General features: G+C 33.1%; 2 protein-coding genes across 21 annotated transcripts; one reads left to right on the top strand and one right to left on the bottom strand.

Annotated features, from left to right (window-relative positions):
* Positions 1-4,228: 4,228 nt before the first annotated feature.
* Positions 4,229-9,452, top strand: LOC108469985 (AT-hook motif nuclear-localized protein 9-like). Of its 19 annotated transcripts, none has more exons than XM_017771144.2 (7): positions 4,229-5,005; positions 5,244-5,285; positions 5,472-5,919; positions 6,446-6,513; positions 6,994-7,125; positions 7,310-7,471; positions 7,593-9,452. In XM_017771144.2, exons 3-7 carry the CDS (start codon positions 5,490-5,492, stop codon positions 7,821-7,823), a joined length of 1,023 nt encoding a protein of 340 aa, XP_017626633.1. In that variant the 5' UTR covers positions 4,229-5,005; positions 5,244-5,285; positions 5,472-5,489; the 3' UTR covers positions 7,824-9,452. The 19 variants fall into 19 exon arrangements, with proteins under 19 accessions (XP_017626633.1, XP_052874008.1, XP_017626634.1 ...); XM_053018048.1 differs by having other exon boundaries at positions 4,229-4,679; positions 5,453-5,919; XM_017771145.2 differs by having other exon boundaries at positions 4,229-4,679; positions 5,465-5,919.
* LOC108469863 (FT-interacting protein 3-like) lies at positions 9,003-13,157 on the bottom strand. 2 transcript variants are annotated; one of them, XM_017770936.2, is made up of 2 exons: positions 12,932-13,157; positions 9,003-12,172 (listed from the first exon to the last, which is right to left on the bottom strand). In XM_017770936.2, exon 2 carries the CDS (start codon positions 12,096-12,098, stop codon positions 9,141-9,143), a length of 2,958 nt encoding a protein of 985 aa, XP_017626425.1. In that variant the 5' UTR covers positions 12,099-12,172; positions 12,932-13,157; the 3' UTR covers positions 9,003-9,140. The 2 variants fall into 2 exon arrangements, with proteins under 2 accessions (XP_017626425.1, XP_017626427.1); XM_017770938.2 differs by having other exon boundaries at positions 12,792-13,146.
* Positions 13,158-19,771: the final 6,614 nt, after the last annotated feature.

The raw sequence follows: 19,771 nt of genomic DNA on the forward strand, positions 1-19,771 counted from the left end.
TTATTTGAAAGCTTAATTTATATAAATATTTATGAAAAAGACTTTAAAATTTTACCAAATAATATCTAAAAGTCATATTAAAATAAGTCTAAAAATCTATATTCCAAAATCAATATAAAAATCGAGAACCAAACTAAGGTAGTGTTGGAAAGCTACCTAATAATTAGACTTAGATGAAATTGCTTGTAATTACACTCGGTGGCATGTTTGGTTAACCATTGTAGTTGGTGTGTCCCATCGAATTAGGTGTAATCAGAGCACCTCAGTTACACTTTTAATTCTTAGAGAATAGTGAGAATTAGAGTAATCACGTAGGTAATTACAATCAAATCTAATTTTAAAAATTATTTTAATACAAATTATAAAAATTATATTATAAGCATGAACGTGTATGAGTGTTTGAAATCATTAAGAAAAAAATTCTTATATTATAAACCTTAAAAACTATATTATAAAAATAATTTGTGAATTTTATAATGTAATAAAAATATATTATTTAAATCCTAAAATTTCTAATGTTTTGATTAAAAAGATATTATAAAAATAATTTACATGTTATAAAAGTGTTACAATATATTTATTTATAAAAATTATGACCAAGAAATATGGATATGACTTATTTTATGTGTTCATGTTATATATTATAAAAATAATATACTTATTCAAAAGAAAATGTTATAGTTTTTTTTACCATAACTTATCTATAAAATATAACTTTCTAAAGTTATGAAAAAATTATATTATTTATAAGAAGTGTTATAAAAGAGGAAATTTCTCAAAAATACTGATTTTTAAAAAAAATTACTGAATTAGGTCAATTTTTGAAAAATTTTACAGAACTAGGTCGAAATAACTGGAAGTGTTTTTAGCGGATTGGCAGAAAAAGGCTTCTAGCTAGAAGTGTTTTCCTTCTGGTCCTATTTTCTTAGGGTTAGGGTTTTGATTTTTTAAGTAGGGTTATTTTGTTGAAAATGAGTGGACGAATTAATACTATTTTTTATTACAACAGTGAAGTCTGTGACACTGAGAATGGGGTTATTTTTTATCGAAGAACACAAAGCAGTTGGCATTTAACTCAAATATACAATTGCAAGAGCTGTGTGGAAAAATTAGGAGAAAAAATCATCGGATCCAACTAGATGAGAGTATTGTCACTGAAATATCGATTTTGTGCTTCAGTCGACCTAGTCAAATATGACGCTTTTGATATCATAGGCACAAGGGGGTTGGAGGCAATGGTGCAGATACATATTGCTAATGGATTACCAATACTCAAGTTATATATGGATTTTGCAAACACAGATGAAGGCGCTTGGAGGTCAACATACGTTCTAGTTTAAGAGGCCGAAATGAAAGAAGAAATCGAGAGTCCATCAACACATTTGTGTGGTGGGTCACTACTTTGTTAGAAAGTTCCTATTATGATATCCCGAAATAATCAATAGGAAGACACTCATCAATTTCAACCCTAGATTTCAACTGTGGTAGACAGAACGTCCAAGAATTGGGGTTTGGTGGTAATACAAAATACTAGACCTTGACACGGCACTCAGTTAGTGGTTTTGATTTGAGATTTTTCTATTCAAATGGATTAGAGATTTTGCCATTACTAATTTCGAAAAACAAAAAATAAATTGTAAAAGAAAAAATAAAAAAAAAAACCTTAATACATTTTTAATTAAAAAAATGAGTTGAGAGAATAAAAATTGAGTGAGAAATTAAGAAGGAATTGAGAGAAATTTGAGAGAGATTTGTGAATCTGAGACATAGATAGTTGAGATTGAATTGAAAAAAAAAGAAAAGAATTAGGGGTTTATATAGAAAAAAAAAAGAGCTATTAGTGGGAGGTTTCAATGGCTATTTAAATAACCATTGGGTGGGGTAGCTATTGGGAAATTAAGAAGGAATTGAGAGAAATTTGAGAGAGATATGTGAATATGAGACATAGATAGTTGAGATTGAATCGAAAAAAAAGAAAAGAATTAGGGGTTTTTATATATATAAAAAGAGCTATTAGTGGGGGTTTCAATGGCTATTTAAATAACCATTGGGTGGGGTAGCTATTGGGACAGGTAACCGTTGTGGAAAGCGCTTCCAACTAGAAGCGTTTTTGTTATTTTGACCTAATCTTGTAATTTTTCAAAAAATCAGCCCATTTAGTAATTTTAAAAAAATCGATATTTATAAGTATTTCTCCGTTATGAAAATTATTAAATACTTTATAAAACTTTATTTATGAAGGTTATATATTATAAATAATATATTATTTTTACTTAATTTACGTATTATAAAAATGATATAACATAGCATAAGTCGTTCTCCCGATTAAGTTTATATAAGTTCTTTTGTAATTAAAGCTACAAATTATTTGGACTGTGAACTCGAATATTATAAGGTTGATGTTAATTATGTAAAAACAAAAGATATTCTTGCACCATATTGTAGGATATGATACCTTTTGAGAGAATGATGCTAGATACAAGCACCACAGGCAGCTCACAAACTCTTGATGCTAGATGCAAGCACCACAGGCAGCTCACAAACTCTTTTATTTGATACATTCGATGCTTCAAAATGTGGTTGAGCAAATATTTGTTGTTCTAAACATATATTTATCATATTAACAACGTCATCTTGGTATAGCATAAAAAAACAAGGTTGAATCGTATTAGCATGTTGCATATTTTATAACTTCAATCATAGATAGAATTGGAATGATCTATACTTCAAAAACTAAATGGAAGAAGGAGATCTTAACAATCATAATGATGCATATTAAAAATTAGATAATGATGATAAACTTGGTCAATGACCAACAAATAATGATAAAAAGCATATGTTAAATATTAAAGAGAATAATTTGAAAAATATGTATTAGGAAACAATTAGATAAAATTATATATAATTTTTATTTTTCTTGTTACTTGTAATAGTAGTTGTATTATCAACTACTCTTTTAGGCTAACATAATACATATTATGATTTTATTTTAATTTTATTTTACTTGTTTAGAAATTATTTTATCATATTAATAATATTTCTATAGTAACTACAACTTCTATTACTAAACATGATCTATGAAATTACAATGTAATTACAATCTATCAACCAAATACATATAAAAATTATAATTTTTGGCTTAAGGGTGTATATATCCTCAAACTTTTTCAAAAAGAGCAATTAAACCCTTGCTTCTTCTTCTTTTTCTTCTTCTTTTTTTTTTTTTTTTGCACTTAATTGGATATTTGAACTTTTAAAATGCATCAAAAATGCCCTCAAACTTAAAAAAAAACAATTAAGCCATTTTTTTTTTGCACTTAATTGGGTATTTGAACTTTCAAAACGTATTAGAAAGACCTTCAAACTTTTTGAAAAAAAATAATTAAGCCCCTGAATTTTTTTCACTCAATTAGATATTTGAACTGTAAAATACATCAAAAAGGTTCTTTGGCCGTTAACTTTAACAATTGACTATTAAAGTTAATTGCTCTAATTTTTTTCAGTTAAAGCCACCTCATGTCACAATCCTGGCATGACATGTGGCAAAAAATTATAAAAAATAAAAATCAATAAAAGTTATAAAAATTATTAAATTTTAATAAAAATATAAAATATTTTAATTTTATTAAAAATTAGAATGAAAATTGTAAAAAATTATAAAATATTGTAGAATTTTATAAAAATCATAAAAATTAAAAATACATAAAAAGACCTTTAACCATTAACTTTAACCGTTGATCGTTAAAGTTAACAACACCTGTTTTTTTCAGTTAGCACTATCATGTGTCGTAACACAATATGACATGTGGCGGTGGCTTTAACTAAAAAATTAGAGGTGATTTAAGTACTCAATTGAGTGTAAAAACCAAGAGCTTAATTGTTTTTGAAACAATTTGAGGGCTTTTTTTTATGTATTTTAAAATTTTAATTACCTAATTAAGTTAAAAAAAGTAAGAGATTAATTATTTTTTTAAAATTAACATTTTTGATATATTGTGAAAATTTAAATACTTAAACGAGTGCAAGAAAAAAAAAAAGCAAGGCCTTATTTTTTTTGAAAAAAATTTAAGAAACCGAATTACGATCCTAGACAAATGTCCGCAGACGTGTCATTTATATCTTAAAACATCTCAAAATTAAGATGTATTTTATGTCTGTTTAATTATTTATGAATAATAAAGATTTCGAAAGTCGTGACAATTGTAATAGTGATTTTGAAAATTCGAATTTGAATTGAATGGTATGATTAAAAGTGGCATGTAACCTATCACACATCCAACACCAATTACAGCAACTCCCTTCCTCGCACTGTAGAGAGGAAAGCAAAGATAAAAGAAACTTTTTTGATAGCAAGAAAGAGAAACCAAGAACAAAAAGGAAAGAAACAGCTTTTATAATGGAGGAGAGAGAGAGAGAGAGAGAGAGAGAGAGAGAGAGAGAGAGAGAGATTTAAGGAGAAAGAGAAAGCTCTGCCCTAGAAATACATATGCATCCCGATACGTACCTCTGTATGCAAAGGGAAGGAGCTTTTTTTTTTCTTTTTTCTTTTCTGTACTGTAAGTAATAAATAAACGCCTTTCTTCTCACCTTCTTCACTCGAAAAATGGCCTCTCTTCTTCATTTCTCTCTCTGCTTTTAATTCCCTTAACCTCCGTCAATCTTTCCTTTTTGAAAACAAGGTAAAGAACCCATCTTCTTCACAGCTTCCTACTTTCAAAAGTCTGAACCTTTAACCCTAGTTTACTAATGTAAGTTACTTTTTTTTGGGAAAAAAAAAAGGAGCAAAAAGTTCAACCGTTTCTGCTTTGTTTCTCTTAGTTTTTCTTTTCAACTTAGTTTGACTTTATTTTATGGCATTGTCTTCAACTTTTGTTTGCTTCTTTCATTATTATTATTATTATTATTTACATAATTATGTTAGGGAGCAAATCGCTTTCTTTGGGTTGTGATTTTTGAAGTGTGTTAAGGTCTGGGTTTTAGCTGTGGAAGATGCTTTGTCTTAAAGGTTGGTGAGTGTGTGGACCTGGTTTTTAGTTTCCCATCTCCTTTATATCTTTAACATGACGCCTTTTTCTTCGTTTCCCGTGGTTTGGTAAGCTGTAAAACAGCTTGCATTTTTGTCTCTTTTCCTTTAAACTTCTCACCTCTTCCCAATTTTCCACTCTTAATCTTTGTAATTTCTTCATTGCTGTTTTCGCTACTTACTTTCTCTAATTATGGCGCTTCATTTTTTTCATGTCTAGATTCAAAGTGCTTTGCTTGTAAACGCTAAATGCATCTCCTTGGTTTGTTTTCTGGCTCAATTCCCTGATCTTTTGCATGCATCTTTGCATTTTAACTTGGAAAACCATCAAACATGTTCTAAGATCTATATGCTTTTCAGCTGTTTTATTTTCACCCAATTTGGAGCTCCTTTTTAGTTAATTTTTTTGTTTGAAAGTTGATTTTGAAGGCATCATTCAAGTGTATAGGTTATTGGAGGTGAATGCATGGATCGAAGGGATGCCATGGCATTATCAGGGTCTGCATCTTACTATATGCAACAAAGAGGAATAACCGGGTCAGGGTCCGAACCTGAGTCTGGGATACACGGATCTCCAAGCATTCATCCGTTCTCTAGTCCAAATGTACAATACCAATCAAGTATTCCAGTCACTACTGTGGGATCAACCTTAGCTATGGAGTCTCCATCAGGAATCGCCCCTCATAGTGTCAATGTAGGCACACCTTCAGCACAGCCATCTAGTGAGACAGTGAAACGGAAAAGAGGAAGGCCACGAAAGTACGGTCCTGATGGGACTGTTTCGTTGGCGCTGACTCCTGCATCAGCTCCTCATCCCGTGACCACAACGCCGGGCCAAAAACGAGGAAGAGGGCGGCCACCGGGTACCGGAAGGAAGCAACAGTTAGCTTCCCTTGGTAAGACATTTGGCCTATCTCTTCTATAAATGTGTAGAGCATGATTAGGGGGAGTGTAGCTTGAAGTGGCAGTTCAACTTGGTGGAATAAACCTTTTTGGCATATTTTAAAAAGGATTTTGTAGTGTCCACATATTTTAGTAATTTGATTGTGTAATATTGCCAACTGATCTGCTCCCTATTTTTTTACTGATTTGATTTAAAATGCAAGCTGAGTAGGGTCAGAAGCTGCTTTGGCTAGAAATAACTTAATTAATACATTAAGAGCTTATTGGCCTCACTATAATCCATGAAATTTTAGATTAAAAAATGTGCAAGTGACATAAATGCAGAATTTTCGTAACTAACCGCTTATCGGCTGAAATTTCATTCTCCTTGGTGTTTTAACATGTAATCTCATATCACTGCTTGCTAGATGGATTCATAAGCTTCTTTAAGGGCTACCTTGAGCTATTTGGTGCTTAATTCGGGTATTTTCTTGTTCTTGCTATGTCAATGATGTTGCAAATATCTAATTGTTTTGATAGGTGACTGGCTGTCCGGTTCAGCTGGGATGGGTTTTACTCCACACGTCATCACCGTTGCAGTAGGAGAAGTATGCTATTTTCTTTTCTTGATTTTATTAATTGGTACCCGGGTTTATAGCCACTAAGTTAACTACATGTGAAATCAGGATTCAGTGCCGTTTCTGGCAGCAGCCAGCGGGCAATCTGTACTGTGATATGCATTTGCTTGGAAGTGACCCAGATTTGTTCATTTTAAAGTATGATGATGATGCAGATCTAGTAGACGTAGCTAGAAAATATATGAAAATATATTATGAACAGTAGTTTCCTTTGTTTCACTACCTCTTCTCATAAAATTGAAATAAAGTTTGCCATTTATAAGGAACTAACAGTGGCATAAAAGTGCATTAAGGTATTTTCTTTTTTCTGTAATGAAAGTCGATATTGTGTTTTGAAGCATTTTTTGAGGTATAAATTCTTTAAATGTGGTACAATATCGTTCGGCAGGTTATCGTATAACCAGAAGAAAGTTCCTTTGCCTTTAAACTTTTTAAAACATTTTCGTGCAGGACATTGCAACGAAGATAATGTCATTTTCGCAGCAAGGGCCTAGAGCAGTATGCATTTTGTCAGCCAACGGGGCTGTCTCTACTGTAACTCTTCTTCAGCCATCATCTTCGGGTGGCACTGTTACATATGAGGTTTGGGCACTCAATAACCCGGTTCTCAATTTCTTGTTTTTTCTACATGAAACACACTTGGATAGCATATAATTACCTATATTTGCTATTCAATATTCCGACATTTTAGATCTTTTTCCCTCTTGGAAACTCTTTTGAAAAGAATGAATATATATTTTTTCTTGTCTGGTTTTGACATCTGTAGGGGCGATTCGAGATATTATGTCTATCAGGGTCTTACCTGCTGATCAGCAACAATGGCTCTTGCAGCCGAAGTGGTGCTCTTAGTGTTTCCCTTGCCACTCCTGATGGCCGCGTCATTGGTGGAGGTGTCGGAGGGATGCTTATTGCAGCAAGCCCGGTTCAGGTAACTCTTCAGTTGCTGTGATATCTATGGTTTATAATTAATTTTCTTTTCTAAGTGATCTATAATTAATTCAACTTGTTATTGAACTTCTGTTTGAATCATCCTTTTATGAATGAACTAGGTGATTGTTGGAAGTTTTCAATGGGGTGGTCCAAAGGCAAAGAACAAGAAACCAGAAGGTCAAGAATGTCTAAATGACTCGGACAATCAGAGTGTCGACAATCTAGTATCTCCGTCCGGCATTTCACCAAGTCAAAATCTGATTCCAACTTCACCAGCAGGTGTATGGCCTGGTTCACGAACAATGGATATGCGTAACACTCATGTTGACATCGATCTAATGCGCGGTTGACTCGTTTCCTCTAATAGTTTCACAAGCAATGTACAAAGTTCGCTGCTACAGGCAGCCTGATTTTCAGCTTGACGGAATCTCACTTGATTTTACTCGTCGACAAGAGCGGCGGTTTGGTCCGATATTTGTAGCTTTGATAGACAGTTAGAACTCACGATTTCTACTGATCCCATCGGTACCATTTCATTTCTCCAATTTGAACCAGTTTTAAATTAGACATGCTTCAGTCCTCTTTATAGGCAGCCATGGTTTTTAGTTATCTTTATTTTACTTTTCGACATTATTGACATTTATGTACCCCGATCTTGTCGGCTTTAAGCCTCTACGAGGCGTTGAGACAATATATAAAAGAAATGTTCTCTACAGGATACCATATATATAATTAAAAAAAAAAAGTTGTACAAATGCCGCAACATTACAAAGCAAAGCATGTCACCAACAATTTATAATTAATAAATTCCGACCTCAAATTTTTCATGCTCGAATCTAAAAAGAAATAATATCATAAAAGCTCTTAACAATTTATAAAATTTCACTTTAGCCCATCTTAAAACTGTAACTTGTAAGTTTAATCTTAATATTTCCAACGTAGTCCTTAAAATTTATTAATTTTAAAATTATGTTTAAAAATAATATGCTATTTAATATTTTTCATTTAAGTTAAAAATTATTTCAAGAATTTAAAATTAAAATATTGAAATGCAATTATTTTTAAAATATGAAATATAGAATTTAAGATTTAAATGCAATTTTAAGATGAAACTTAAATATAAGATGCAATTTGGAGGTGTCGGCTATGAAATTTGAAAAATTCAGGGATCATTTTATGATATTATTACTTTTAACCTCAAGCATCCAACTTTGAAGATGGAAAAATATAAAGTGAATGTTAGAATTTGGAGGTGTCGACTATAAAATCGAATTCTCAGCAAAACATCTATTTTTGAAACCATTTAGTTTGTTAAATATTTTTCTATTTCATATATACGAAAAATTTGAAACTGACTCGATTTTTATGTATATTTATATTTGAAAATGCTCCGGTTTTAGAAAATTAAAAAAAAAATGACCTCTATAAGATCAGAATTTTATGCCAGAGGATAGTGCAGAACTCATAAACAGGCCATCATTGTAACAAATATGGTTGCAATTTCTTGCATACAGTAGCCAGACTTGGGATTTTATATCGGCTAACATTGGATGCATAAAGATAAAGTAGGTACTTGCATTCACCAAAACATGTCAGGCAACAGCTGTAATCGATGTTTTTACAACACGAAGTTAAGTCCACAGTTCCAAGAAAACCCCACAACCTATTTACAACATACTATCTGTCCTTGCAGGCAGACGACGGAAGAAATTGATCGGTGCCGAAGGTGTCTTGTGGCGAAACCTGGGATGCCTCATAACATAAAACCCAGCAAGAAGAGCAATCATCTGAAAAGGTGCGACATACAAAACAATGGCAGCCACCAGACATAATAACACAAATATTGTCGTGGCACGAGGATCCCGCCAGCTTAGGAGTGCCTGAAGCCGCTCGCCTTGTGTAGCTATGTCACCAACAACAGTCTGAATTCGCCCTGCGACACTCCTTAAACGATCATACCTCATCCGAACTATATCCGAGCTTTTCGATGCAGGAAAGGTCTCGAATTCTTCATCTAGCTCATCAGGAGAAACTGCATCGGCACAAGAAAGACTAGTGTTCATATGAGGAGGGTACCTTGGTCGATAACGATAGTTCCAAACCCCTATAAGGAACATGTATAAGAAAACCGTTGGTAAAATCAGCTCTGGGAAACAAACGAGCATTGCGAATAGGGTATGAACCAGCACTGTTGTAATAGGGTTCTTCCACGTGCAAACTTCACCAAACCATTTTCCAGCCGAAAATAATCCCGAGAAGACCGATGTCAGTCGCAAAAAGTTTGCCTTGCTGCGCCTCATGCTCCAAAGGTGAGCATTTGCATCGGACATATATTCGACTACTTCTCTCCTGAGAGGAGGTTCTGCCCGACCAAGCCGAGCTGCCACGATATTCACAGCCTGATGTCGCAGAATGTCTTGCTGTATCACGCTCAACGGCCTTTTGTAGTGCATCTTTGGCAGAAGAGGAAGCGAGTACTGAGACATCATATTAACCATCGATGTTGACGAAAATCGTATTGCTAAATGGAGTTCACCCAATTTCTTGACACCAGAAGGGTGAAGAACCAGCAGCGGGTAACAGTGTGTGTAAACACGACCAGTTTCCAGTGTAGATATACGAATCCGTACCTTTCCGATTTTGTTATCTCTGCTATTATCGGAACCTCCAATCTGAGAGTTATCAAAGACCCCCACCGTGAGAACCGTGGCTGTATCATAAACTTCCCAGGTGTACTGCTCATTATATTTTGGATTCAAGCTATTTACTATGGTTCGAGTTCGAACCCATTTATGGCCATACTTTGCAACACAATATGTATCAGATGTACCTTTTCCGTCTCTAGTTTTCATTGGTTGGAGCCCGTCAGCATTCAAAATTCCGAGTTCTAAAACACCAATTGACGATTTCCAGAGCTGCTTTGCTGTTGGCCGGAGATCACTGCTATACTGAGTTGATTCATCAAGAACATGGTATCCTCCATCAAGGCAAACACAAACATGGAGCCTACTATGAAATTTATCCTTCTTTGCACGATCACTGTCCATGGCATCGGATAAAGATTTCTCCAGGTTGTACCACCGGGTACGGACAAAGCGATCATCAGCACGCCTATCAATGGAGTTCAATGCTATGACAGTCCTTCCAATGGTCTCATCCTTATTAGGACCTGCATGATCTTCAACTGTAAAAGTCAGATGATCTTCGAAGGGTTCGGCAGCAACAAACATAAACTCTTCGTTCCAGATTGGATTCATATTTCGAGTTTGGACTGGTTTTGTCTTTAAGATCTGGTTACCAATCTGAACCTTAACATATGCATCAGGAAACCTGCTCTTGTCAGCTGGAACAAGGTCTTGAGCCTCAATAACATTGACACGGACATACCACAGTCTCGGAGAGTGATAAACCTTTGAGCGGATATATGTCGGGGAAACTGAAGTGCTATCACCTGGAGCAATAGCATCCGAATGCCAAGCATCGGGAAAAGCCTCATCAGCCTGTGTGCCATACCAAACTGCAAGCATCAGTTCTCCTTTCTTTTTCTCTCCTTTCTTATCTTCTAACCGATACCATTCTGGAGCCAACGGACTATCAGGTGGAACCCTTGTAGGAACCTCGTGGAGATCAATGCGCACGAACCCAACAGAGTCATCTTTCACTAAATCCTTATCCTTCACAACAACTTCTAGCACAGATGACTGCACTGTTTCCCTTGAAAAGGCAAACACCTGATTCCATTCTGGATTTTGTTTCTTTTCATAATGCTTCGTGATTCCTTTGTAATTTCCTACTTTCACTTCAACATACGGATTGAGGCTGCCTGTCGCATCTTTTGAAGGAAGATCTCGGGCTTTCACCACTCGTACAAAAAGGAATCTCATCTGCTCAACAAGGTCATAGGTGCTGGTTGGTCTGTCTCCTCGTATGACTCGGCCTCCAACAATTCGTCCTCCTCCAAGAAATGGACTTGTCTCTTTAAGAGCATAATCAAATGGTTGAGATGATGAACCCGGGAACGCCTGTGGTCCGGATTTCATCTCATGTACTCCATAATTCATTTGTTGTTGGGGTGGTGCTGGGGTAACTTTTTGCTGCTGCTGTTGTGGCTGCTTTGCATTTGGAAGATGAAAAAATGTGTGTCTTTTGCCATTTTTCTCTTTGGAAATTGACTTCGGGACTACATCCGGTTCCATGGCTGGAAGTGGATTCGAAGGTTTTATCGAAGGATCATCAGTAACAAACACTTTCAAACCAAGCTCTCCTTTCGCACGGGAGAAAATGCTTCGTTTCTCAAGAGGGTAGTGCAAAACAACCGCATCGGAGTAATTCACGAACGATGGTGCAGTGAGTCGAACCTTCCCAAGACAAGTCTTCGCGTTGTTTGCTTTGTTATGGTTGTAAACAAAAGCTTCAAGTGGGAGGCTTGACAACTTGTTTGGATCCGATACATTGAAATAGAAACTCTCGTTCCATACCGGATTGAGATCTTTCTCTTTAGTAGTGGTCCGGCATCTCTGGCCATCGAACTCGAGCTCCACAAAGGCACAGAATGATCCCTGCCCATCTTTGGCTAACAGGTCATGCGCCCCCACCACCTCCACCCCCAACTTGAGACTACTCATAGTTTGTATCAATCAAACCGGAACCAGAAATCACTTTATTGACTATCGATAATTGAAGTCGATCAAAATAATACCTGAAATAAAAAGAAAACTAACAGTTTAACAATGATAATTCATGTATGAATTTAAAACAGATGAATTTCAGTCCCTCCATGAACAAATAAGCAAGCAATATCGAAAGGATATAAGCACTGAAAATGCAAAAAAGCGCAAAACACAACAAATTAATACAACAAGAACCCAGTATAATGAGAATTAGCATGAAACTGCAATGAATTTTTTTATATATAAATAACTATTTTTTTCAATTTAAATTCTCCAAATTCTTGACAACAAAGCAGTATATAATCTGTAATTTTATCATGTAAAATTATGAAAAAGGAAAGTTGAGATTCCAGTCAGAGATTAAAAAGGGGAAATAATTCCATGAATTTTTTTCTCATACTAAAGCAAGATTCTGAGAGAAAGATACCATACTTTAGTTTCACATCAGAATATATATATACACACACATAGGATCTTTTTGATCCTTTTACAAAATCAAAGCTCAGTCTATGTTTCCTTCTGGGAAACAATTACTGGGTTTTTTTTTTTTGTTATTTAAGAAACTTATAGCAAAAACTTTCCTCTATGAAAAGCGTCTATTTTTTTTTTTTTTAAAGTTTGAAGAAAGAAAAGGAAGAATCAGCTTACTTTTTTCAGGTTTCAAAGAACACCCAACAATCAGATACCAAGAGTAGAAAAAACCCCGAATACACAATAAAAATTAAATAAAATCATCGAACAAGAAGAAAAGAATTTAAGGGAATTTAAAGAGATTAAAAACAACTGACCTCTGTTTTAAAAGCTGAAAGCTCTGTTAGGAAAGTGAAAGGAAGCTTGAAAGGAGTGTATATGATAGCATCTATGAAACTTAGGAGAGAAGGAGATTAATTTAAAAATTTAGAAATAAAATACAGTTTGACCGAGAGAATATCAGAGAGTCGTCTAAAACGAGTAAAATGAAATGTTTTTTTCTGAAGATGATGGAGATAAATTAAAGAAAAATCAAAACGAAATAAGAAGGGATTCACTGTTTAAATTTAATTATCAGTTTCCAACTTTCCTTTTTTCCCTTTTGGTTAAATTTCACGAAAGTCCCTGTAACATTCTTGGGAAATTTAGTTTATGTGCTAAAATTTGTCATTTTTAACCTTTTACTTTTTCAAAATGTGTATTTTTAAATTTTATTAAATAATTTCACTTGGATTTTTTAAAATATATGATGCTGCGGCATGTATACTTTGCAATTATTTTTAGTTTTGGATAAATATTATACAGTTTTCTTTTCTTTAAACGTGTAAAAAATTGTTACCATATAAAAATATCAAAATTTATATGCCAAATCATCATATTTTTAAAATTAAACCATTCCAAATTATCTGAAAAAATTAACAAAAAAATAACCACCTATTTCGAAAATATAGGATCAGAAAGGGTCAAATTACAATAGAAGGATTAAAAATGAAAAAAAGTATAAAAAAGGGTCTTTCAAGAAATATCGACCTTGTTTTTCACTTCTAATCTTATACGACAACGATACGGGTGTTGACGTTTTTTTTTTCTTTTTAATACAATTTCAACACTCTTGAATGTGCTCGTAATGGCACGCGCTGTACTTTATTGACACGTGTGGTAATTCTTTTCAAATTGCGTGTCGATGTCGTCTTTAGTTGACTGTTCTTTAATTTAATTTAGCGTGTTTTTCAAATTATTTTGACAACTTAACTGAAAATTAGATGATTGGTTCAAAAAAAAAAAATGAATATATGAATTTGTTACATTGTTCATTAATGTTTTTACGAAATGAAAAGTTTTAACTCTTTATTTTATTAAATTTTAGGGTATAATTAGGTATCAATTAAAATAATTTATCAATTGGCCAGATAAATGGTTTTAATGTATTGCTTTTATTAATAAAAATAATTATTTTTTAAAAATGAATTTTGTTGTGGGCTTTCCTCCTCCATTCATTTTCCAGATTTTATTTAGTTGATCAACAGGAAATTAAAAAGCAAAATAGAATAAAGCAAAACTTTTTGGTTCAAGGACTAGTATTCATGCTTTCCTTATTCAATGTGCTAACATTTAATAACACCAGCTAATTAGTTTTGGGAAATAAAAATACAATTATTTACAGTAAAAGAGGAAAACAAATTTGAAATTCATAACTTAGTATTCTATCCAAAAAATTCCTAAATTAGTCAAACTTGATTTTATTATGTACAAAACAACTTAAATGAGTAAAATTGTTCTCATGTAAAATTAATTAGGATTTTTTTGCATATTTAAATATGTATAGAATAGTTGAATGAAAGTTTAATAATAAAAATTGTAATTTTTTTACATATATTTGGTTGATAAAATGTAATTATATCGTAATTGTTATGCCATATTTGTAGTATAAATTATAATTATACAATTATATAATTTATATAAAAATTATTAGTATGATAAAAATAATTTTTAAACATGTAACAAAAATTAAAATCAAATCATCATATGTATTATGCCAATATAAAAAGTAGTTGATATACGATTACTAAAAAAATAGCAAGAAAATAAACATTATATATAACTTTATCTAACTGTTCTCGTACATATTTGTCGGATTAGTCCCTCTTTAATATTTAACATGTGCTCTTTATTATCATTTCGACTTGAATCTACATCATTAAGATTATCAAGATTTCCTTATTCCAAATACTCTTTGTTAGAGCTAAGTGACTCGGATCATTGTTAAAATAAAATAAAGTGGTAAAATAAAATAAAAGTAAAATCCATATAGAACTATACTTTTTATTATTATTTTACATTAATTAGAATAAGATTTTTCAACCTTACTACACTTCATCTATTTGACATTGATTAGAATAATGTTTTTTCAACCTATAAATTAACTCCTCTTGTATCATTCGAATTCGAAATTAGTGAATTTTCTTCTCCTCTGCTCGTAATTTTTTTCCCGAAAGGGTTTCCACGTAAAATCTATGTGTTCTTATTTTTTTTTTTTTTGCTTTGCGATCGTTCTATATTGTCATTATCGATGTTAGTTCTACAAACTGGTATCAGAGTTTTTCGAGTTGCTTGTCTCGATCACAGTAATAGTGATAATGAAGTATGATATTCCTCTGTTGGATCGCAACACTAGATTTGCGTTGTGGCAGGCAAAGATGTAGGCAATTCTTGCGCAAATGGATTTAGAGGATGCCCCACTAGGGTTAGATAAGATGATTTCAACATTGACAGATGAAGAGAAGAGATGTAAAGATCGAAAGGCTTTAACGCAATTATAACTGGATCTGTCTAATGAAATTTTACAGGGTGTGCTGAAGGAGAAGACCACCACTGCATTATGGAAGAAGCTTGGGCAACTATGTAAGTCGAAAACCCTAACTAGCAAGTTGCATATGAAGCAACATATTTATGCTCATCGTTTGGAGGAAGGTGCGTCTGTGCACAAACACTTAATCTTGTTTAAAGAAATTCTCTCAGACTTAGAGGCCATGGAGGTTCAGTATGATAAAGAAGATTTAGGGTTAATTCTACTTTGTTTGTTGCCCCCGTCTTATCCAACCTTTAGAGATACAATTTTGTGTAGCCGAGAATCTCTTATAGTTTATGAAGTCTATGTTTCCTTAACTTTGTATGACAAGATGAAAAATCTTGTGGTTGGATCTAACTCTCAGAGAGGGGTCTCATTATTCATGGAAGACAAGAATGAAATACTGATGATAATCGTGGGAGGACATAGGAATGAAATCCTTGCAGTAAATCTAAGGGTAGATCGAGATCTTCAAGCAGAGGTAAAACTTGTAACTTTTGCAAGAAGAAAGGGCACATTAAGTATGAGTGCTATAAGTTGCAGAACAAGATCAAAAGGGAGGCTGCGAATCAAAAAGGAAAATAACCAGAACAATCTAGTGAAGCTGATGTAGCAGAAGACTATAGTGATGGTGAACTTCTAGTTGCTTCTGTAGACAACTCTAAAGTGAACGAGAAGTGGATCTTCGATTTTGGTTGCACGTTCCATATAAGTCCCAATTGGGATTGATTTACAACATACAAAACTGTGTCTGAAGGTGTTGTTTTGATGGGAAATAATGCTTTATGTAAAATCGTAGGTATTGGCATGATCAAAATTAATATATTCAATGGAATCATTAGAATACTTACTGGCGTACAACATGTACCAGAATTGAAGAGGAATTTGATTTTGTTGAGAATTCTTGATTCAAAAGGGCACAAGTACATAGCTGAAAGTAGAGTTCTGAAGATTAGCAAGGGCTCCCTCGTTGTGATGAAAGGGTAAAGAAAGACTTCCAAGTTATATGTGTTACAAGGTTTAACTTTTATTGATGATCCAGCTATCGTTTCCTCTTCCTTGTCAAATGATGATGTTACTAGACTTTGGCATATGTGTTTAGGATATGAGTAAGAACGACATGGAAGAATTGAACAAAAGAGGACTTCTTGATGGATAAGGCATTAGTAAATTGAAGTTTTGTGAGCACTGCGTTTTTGGGAAGTAAAAGAGAGTTCGATTCACCAGAGGAATCTATAACACGAAGGGAACGATGGACAATATTCATTCTGAACTTTAGGGACCATCTAAAGTGTCTTCGAGGGGTGAAGCTAATTATATGTTGGCGATCATTGATGATTTTTCCAGAAAAGTTTGGGCATTTTTCTTAAAGCAAAAAAGTGATATGTTGCCCACGTTTAAGAATTTGAAAACTATGATCGAGAAGCATACAAGAAAATAGATAAAACACCTTCGCACAGATAATGGTTTGGAATTATGTTCTGATGAGTTTAATGAATTATGCAAATTAAGAAGGAATCATGAGACACTTAAAAGTTCGTCATACTCCACATCAAAACGATATTGCAGAATGAATGAATAGAAAAATCATGGAAATGTTCAATACATGTTGTCAAATGGTCATTTACCGAAGTCTTTCTGGGCTGAAGCGACCTCTACAATATGTTTTTTGATTAACTGATCTCTATCCATTGCCATTGAGAAAAAAAACTCCAAAAGAGGTATGATTTGGTATTCCTAGTGATTATTCTAATTTGAATATTTTTGGGTGTCCCGCGTAAGCTCATGTTGATAATGGGAAATTAGAGCCTATATCTATTAAATATTTTTTCTTGGTTATAAAGTTGATGTTAAAGGATATAAGTTGTAATTAGTACAGATGTTATTTTTTATAAAACTGCTATGTTGCCTAACTTACCTCTTAAAGACTCTTTCAATAAAGACTAGAAAAGTTCAAACACACATGTGAAGCAGGTGGAGTTTCAGATTGATCCAGGATCTAAAATAGAGTATACTTCTTAGGTTAAAATAGAAACTCAGAGTAGAGTTGCTTCTTTACGACAATAAGCACCACAATATTCTATTACCAAAAAACAGACTTAGAAGAGAAATTAAACCTCCGAAAAGGTACCTATATCTGTGTGCACTTCGAGAACTCTGAATGTTTTGTTTGATTGATAGTACTTGTGACTGTTTGTGAGTTGTTGTGGCTCGAATTGTAATAACTTTCGGAACTTCTATTTCGAGCCTACTATCTGGATTTGTATAGTGCTGTAAGTATGTTCTGCTTTTCATCTGTTTTCTGGCTTTTTGTATTTGATTTTGTAGTTAGACGATTTTGATCTTACACTAAGCTTGAGAAGCTCACCCCCTCTTCTGTTTCCCTTTTCAGGTACCTTTCTGAATTCTGACGCTGGACTCGGTATGAGGAGGTCTTGGACGGTCATGGCTTCAAAAGCTTATTTCGGTTTTACTTTCTAAATTATATCATGATTATACTATTTTTGAGTTGTAAGGTTTTATAAGACTGTGGTACAGTTTCCACTTTAGATTTTCATTCGTTCATTTATTCTGGTTATTTATCAGACTTAACGGTAACCTTAATGAATGGATTTTAAACGATTAAATGTTTTTGGTTTGTAAAGATATTAATGATTTTGGAAATGGAATTAAGGTCGACTGGTTTTGTAGAATTTTCTCACGATCACTTCAGTGACCAATGTAGCATCCTGAATTCGATCTAAACTCCTAGGCCGGGTTTAGGGTGTTACATGATTAATGCAATAAATGAGCAATAGTATAATTGGAATATGATTAAACATGTTAAATATGATATTAGAGATAAATATGTGACATGTCTGCTTAGTCGATGCATAATGACTTGTTTGCGTAGTGGTTGTTCTAAGCATTCACTAAGCTCGTTAAGCTTACCCACTCCTTTTTAACCATTGCAGATAAGTAGTGCTGATGTGAGCGGTGTGGTCTCGAGGGGTAATCCAAGCCGGAAACTTTAGTTGCTATTAGTAGGTGTGATTTGATTATTTTTGTTTTGGGAATTAAAGACAATGTGGTCGATGTTATGTTGGCTTTGCTATGATTTTTAGTTGTTTGCATGCCTATTATACTTGGAAATTGTGGACTTGAAATATGATGTTAAGACTGATATTTGGGACATTTTTGTGCTAAATTTGTTGTATTTGATGCATGATGTTTTAAACTAGTTTGGAATGATTTATGTGATGACATATGTTGTGTTTTTAAGGTCAGGAATAGAGGTATCGATATTCGGGTTTTAAAAATGATACCTTTGCAATTTTGTGAAGTGCAAGAAGTCAGTTTCGCTAGTTTGTATTGATAGTTTGCCACGAGTATCAATACTCGGGGTAAAATTATCGATACTTTTTTACTGGTACTGATATTTTCCGAAAGTTGGGTTTTTAAGATGAGAAATAGTAAGCTAATTTGATATCGATTTTCCAAGCGGGTATCAATACCACTTGAGAGAATTATTGATATCACTTTACCAGTATCAATATGTAATATCCCTAAACCGGGTCTAGTAGTTTCGTGTATATTTTTTAGGTTCCGAGTGTGAAATTAGGTTATGAGGTTTCTAGTAATTTTAATTTAATTTAGGAGGTTAATTTCATCTAAAATTGATTAAAAAATCAGAAAAAATAAAAATATTTTTGGAAAATTAATTTTAAAGTAATTAAATAATTATAAGTGAAAATAATTAATTTGGGTTAAAAAGAATTTTAAAATAATTTTTATTGGGGTTAATTTGAGCTAAATTTAATTTTTTAATTAAATTGGGTTTATTTATAAAGTAAGGGAAAATTTAGAGTATTTATTTGGTAAATAAACCTTAAAATTAAAAATTTTGGAGTGGCATTAGGCAAATTCCCCAATTTTTAAATTATGGTGGGTTGTTTCAGCTTTAAAAATAATGCATCTAGCCTACTTTTCACACCATTTACATCATATTAGAGAGCTATAAATTTCGTTTTCTTTGCATGGTTTTAATGATCTATCATCAGAGAATAGATCCAACCATTTTTCTTCTCAAAATACTCTCTCTTTCACCCGAAATTATTCTAAAAGTAGCAAAAAATATTATGAAATTTCTCAAGATTCTTGAATCAAGATTTTCAATCAAAGGAATTAGAACGAACCAAAGGTAATTATTATTTCTAAACTTGTTTTTATGATGGTTAGAAACATTTTTACATGATTTGAGAGTCAATTACATGATTTTTTTTATCAATGCCATCTTCTTCAAAAGCTTAAGTTGCTTTAATGCTGGATC

Source organism: Gossypium arboreum, chromosome 8, assembly GCF_025698485.1.
Source record: "Gossypium arboreum isolate Shixiya-1 chromosome 8, ASM2569848v2, whole genome shotgun sequence".
NCBI classification, from domain to species: Eukaryota; Viridiplantae; Streptophyta; class Magnoliopsida; order Malvales; family Malvaceae; genus Gossypium; species Gossypium arboreum.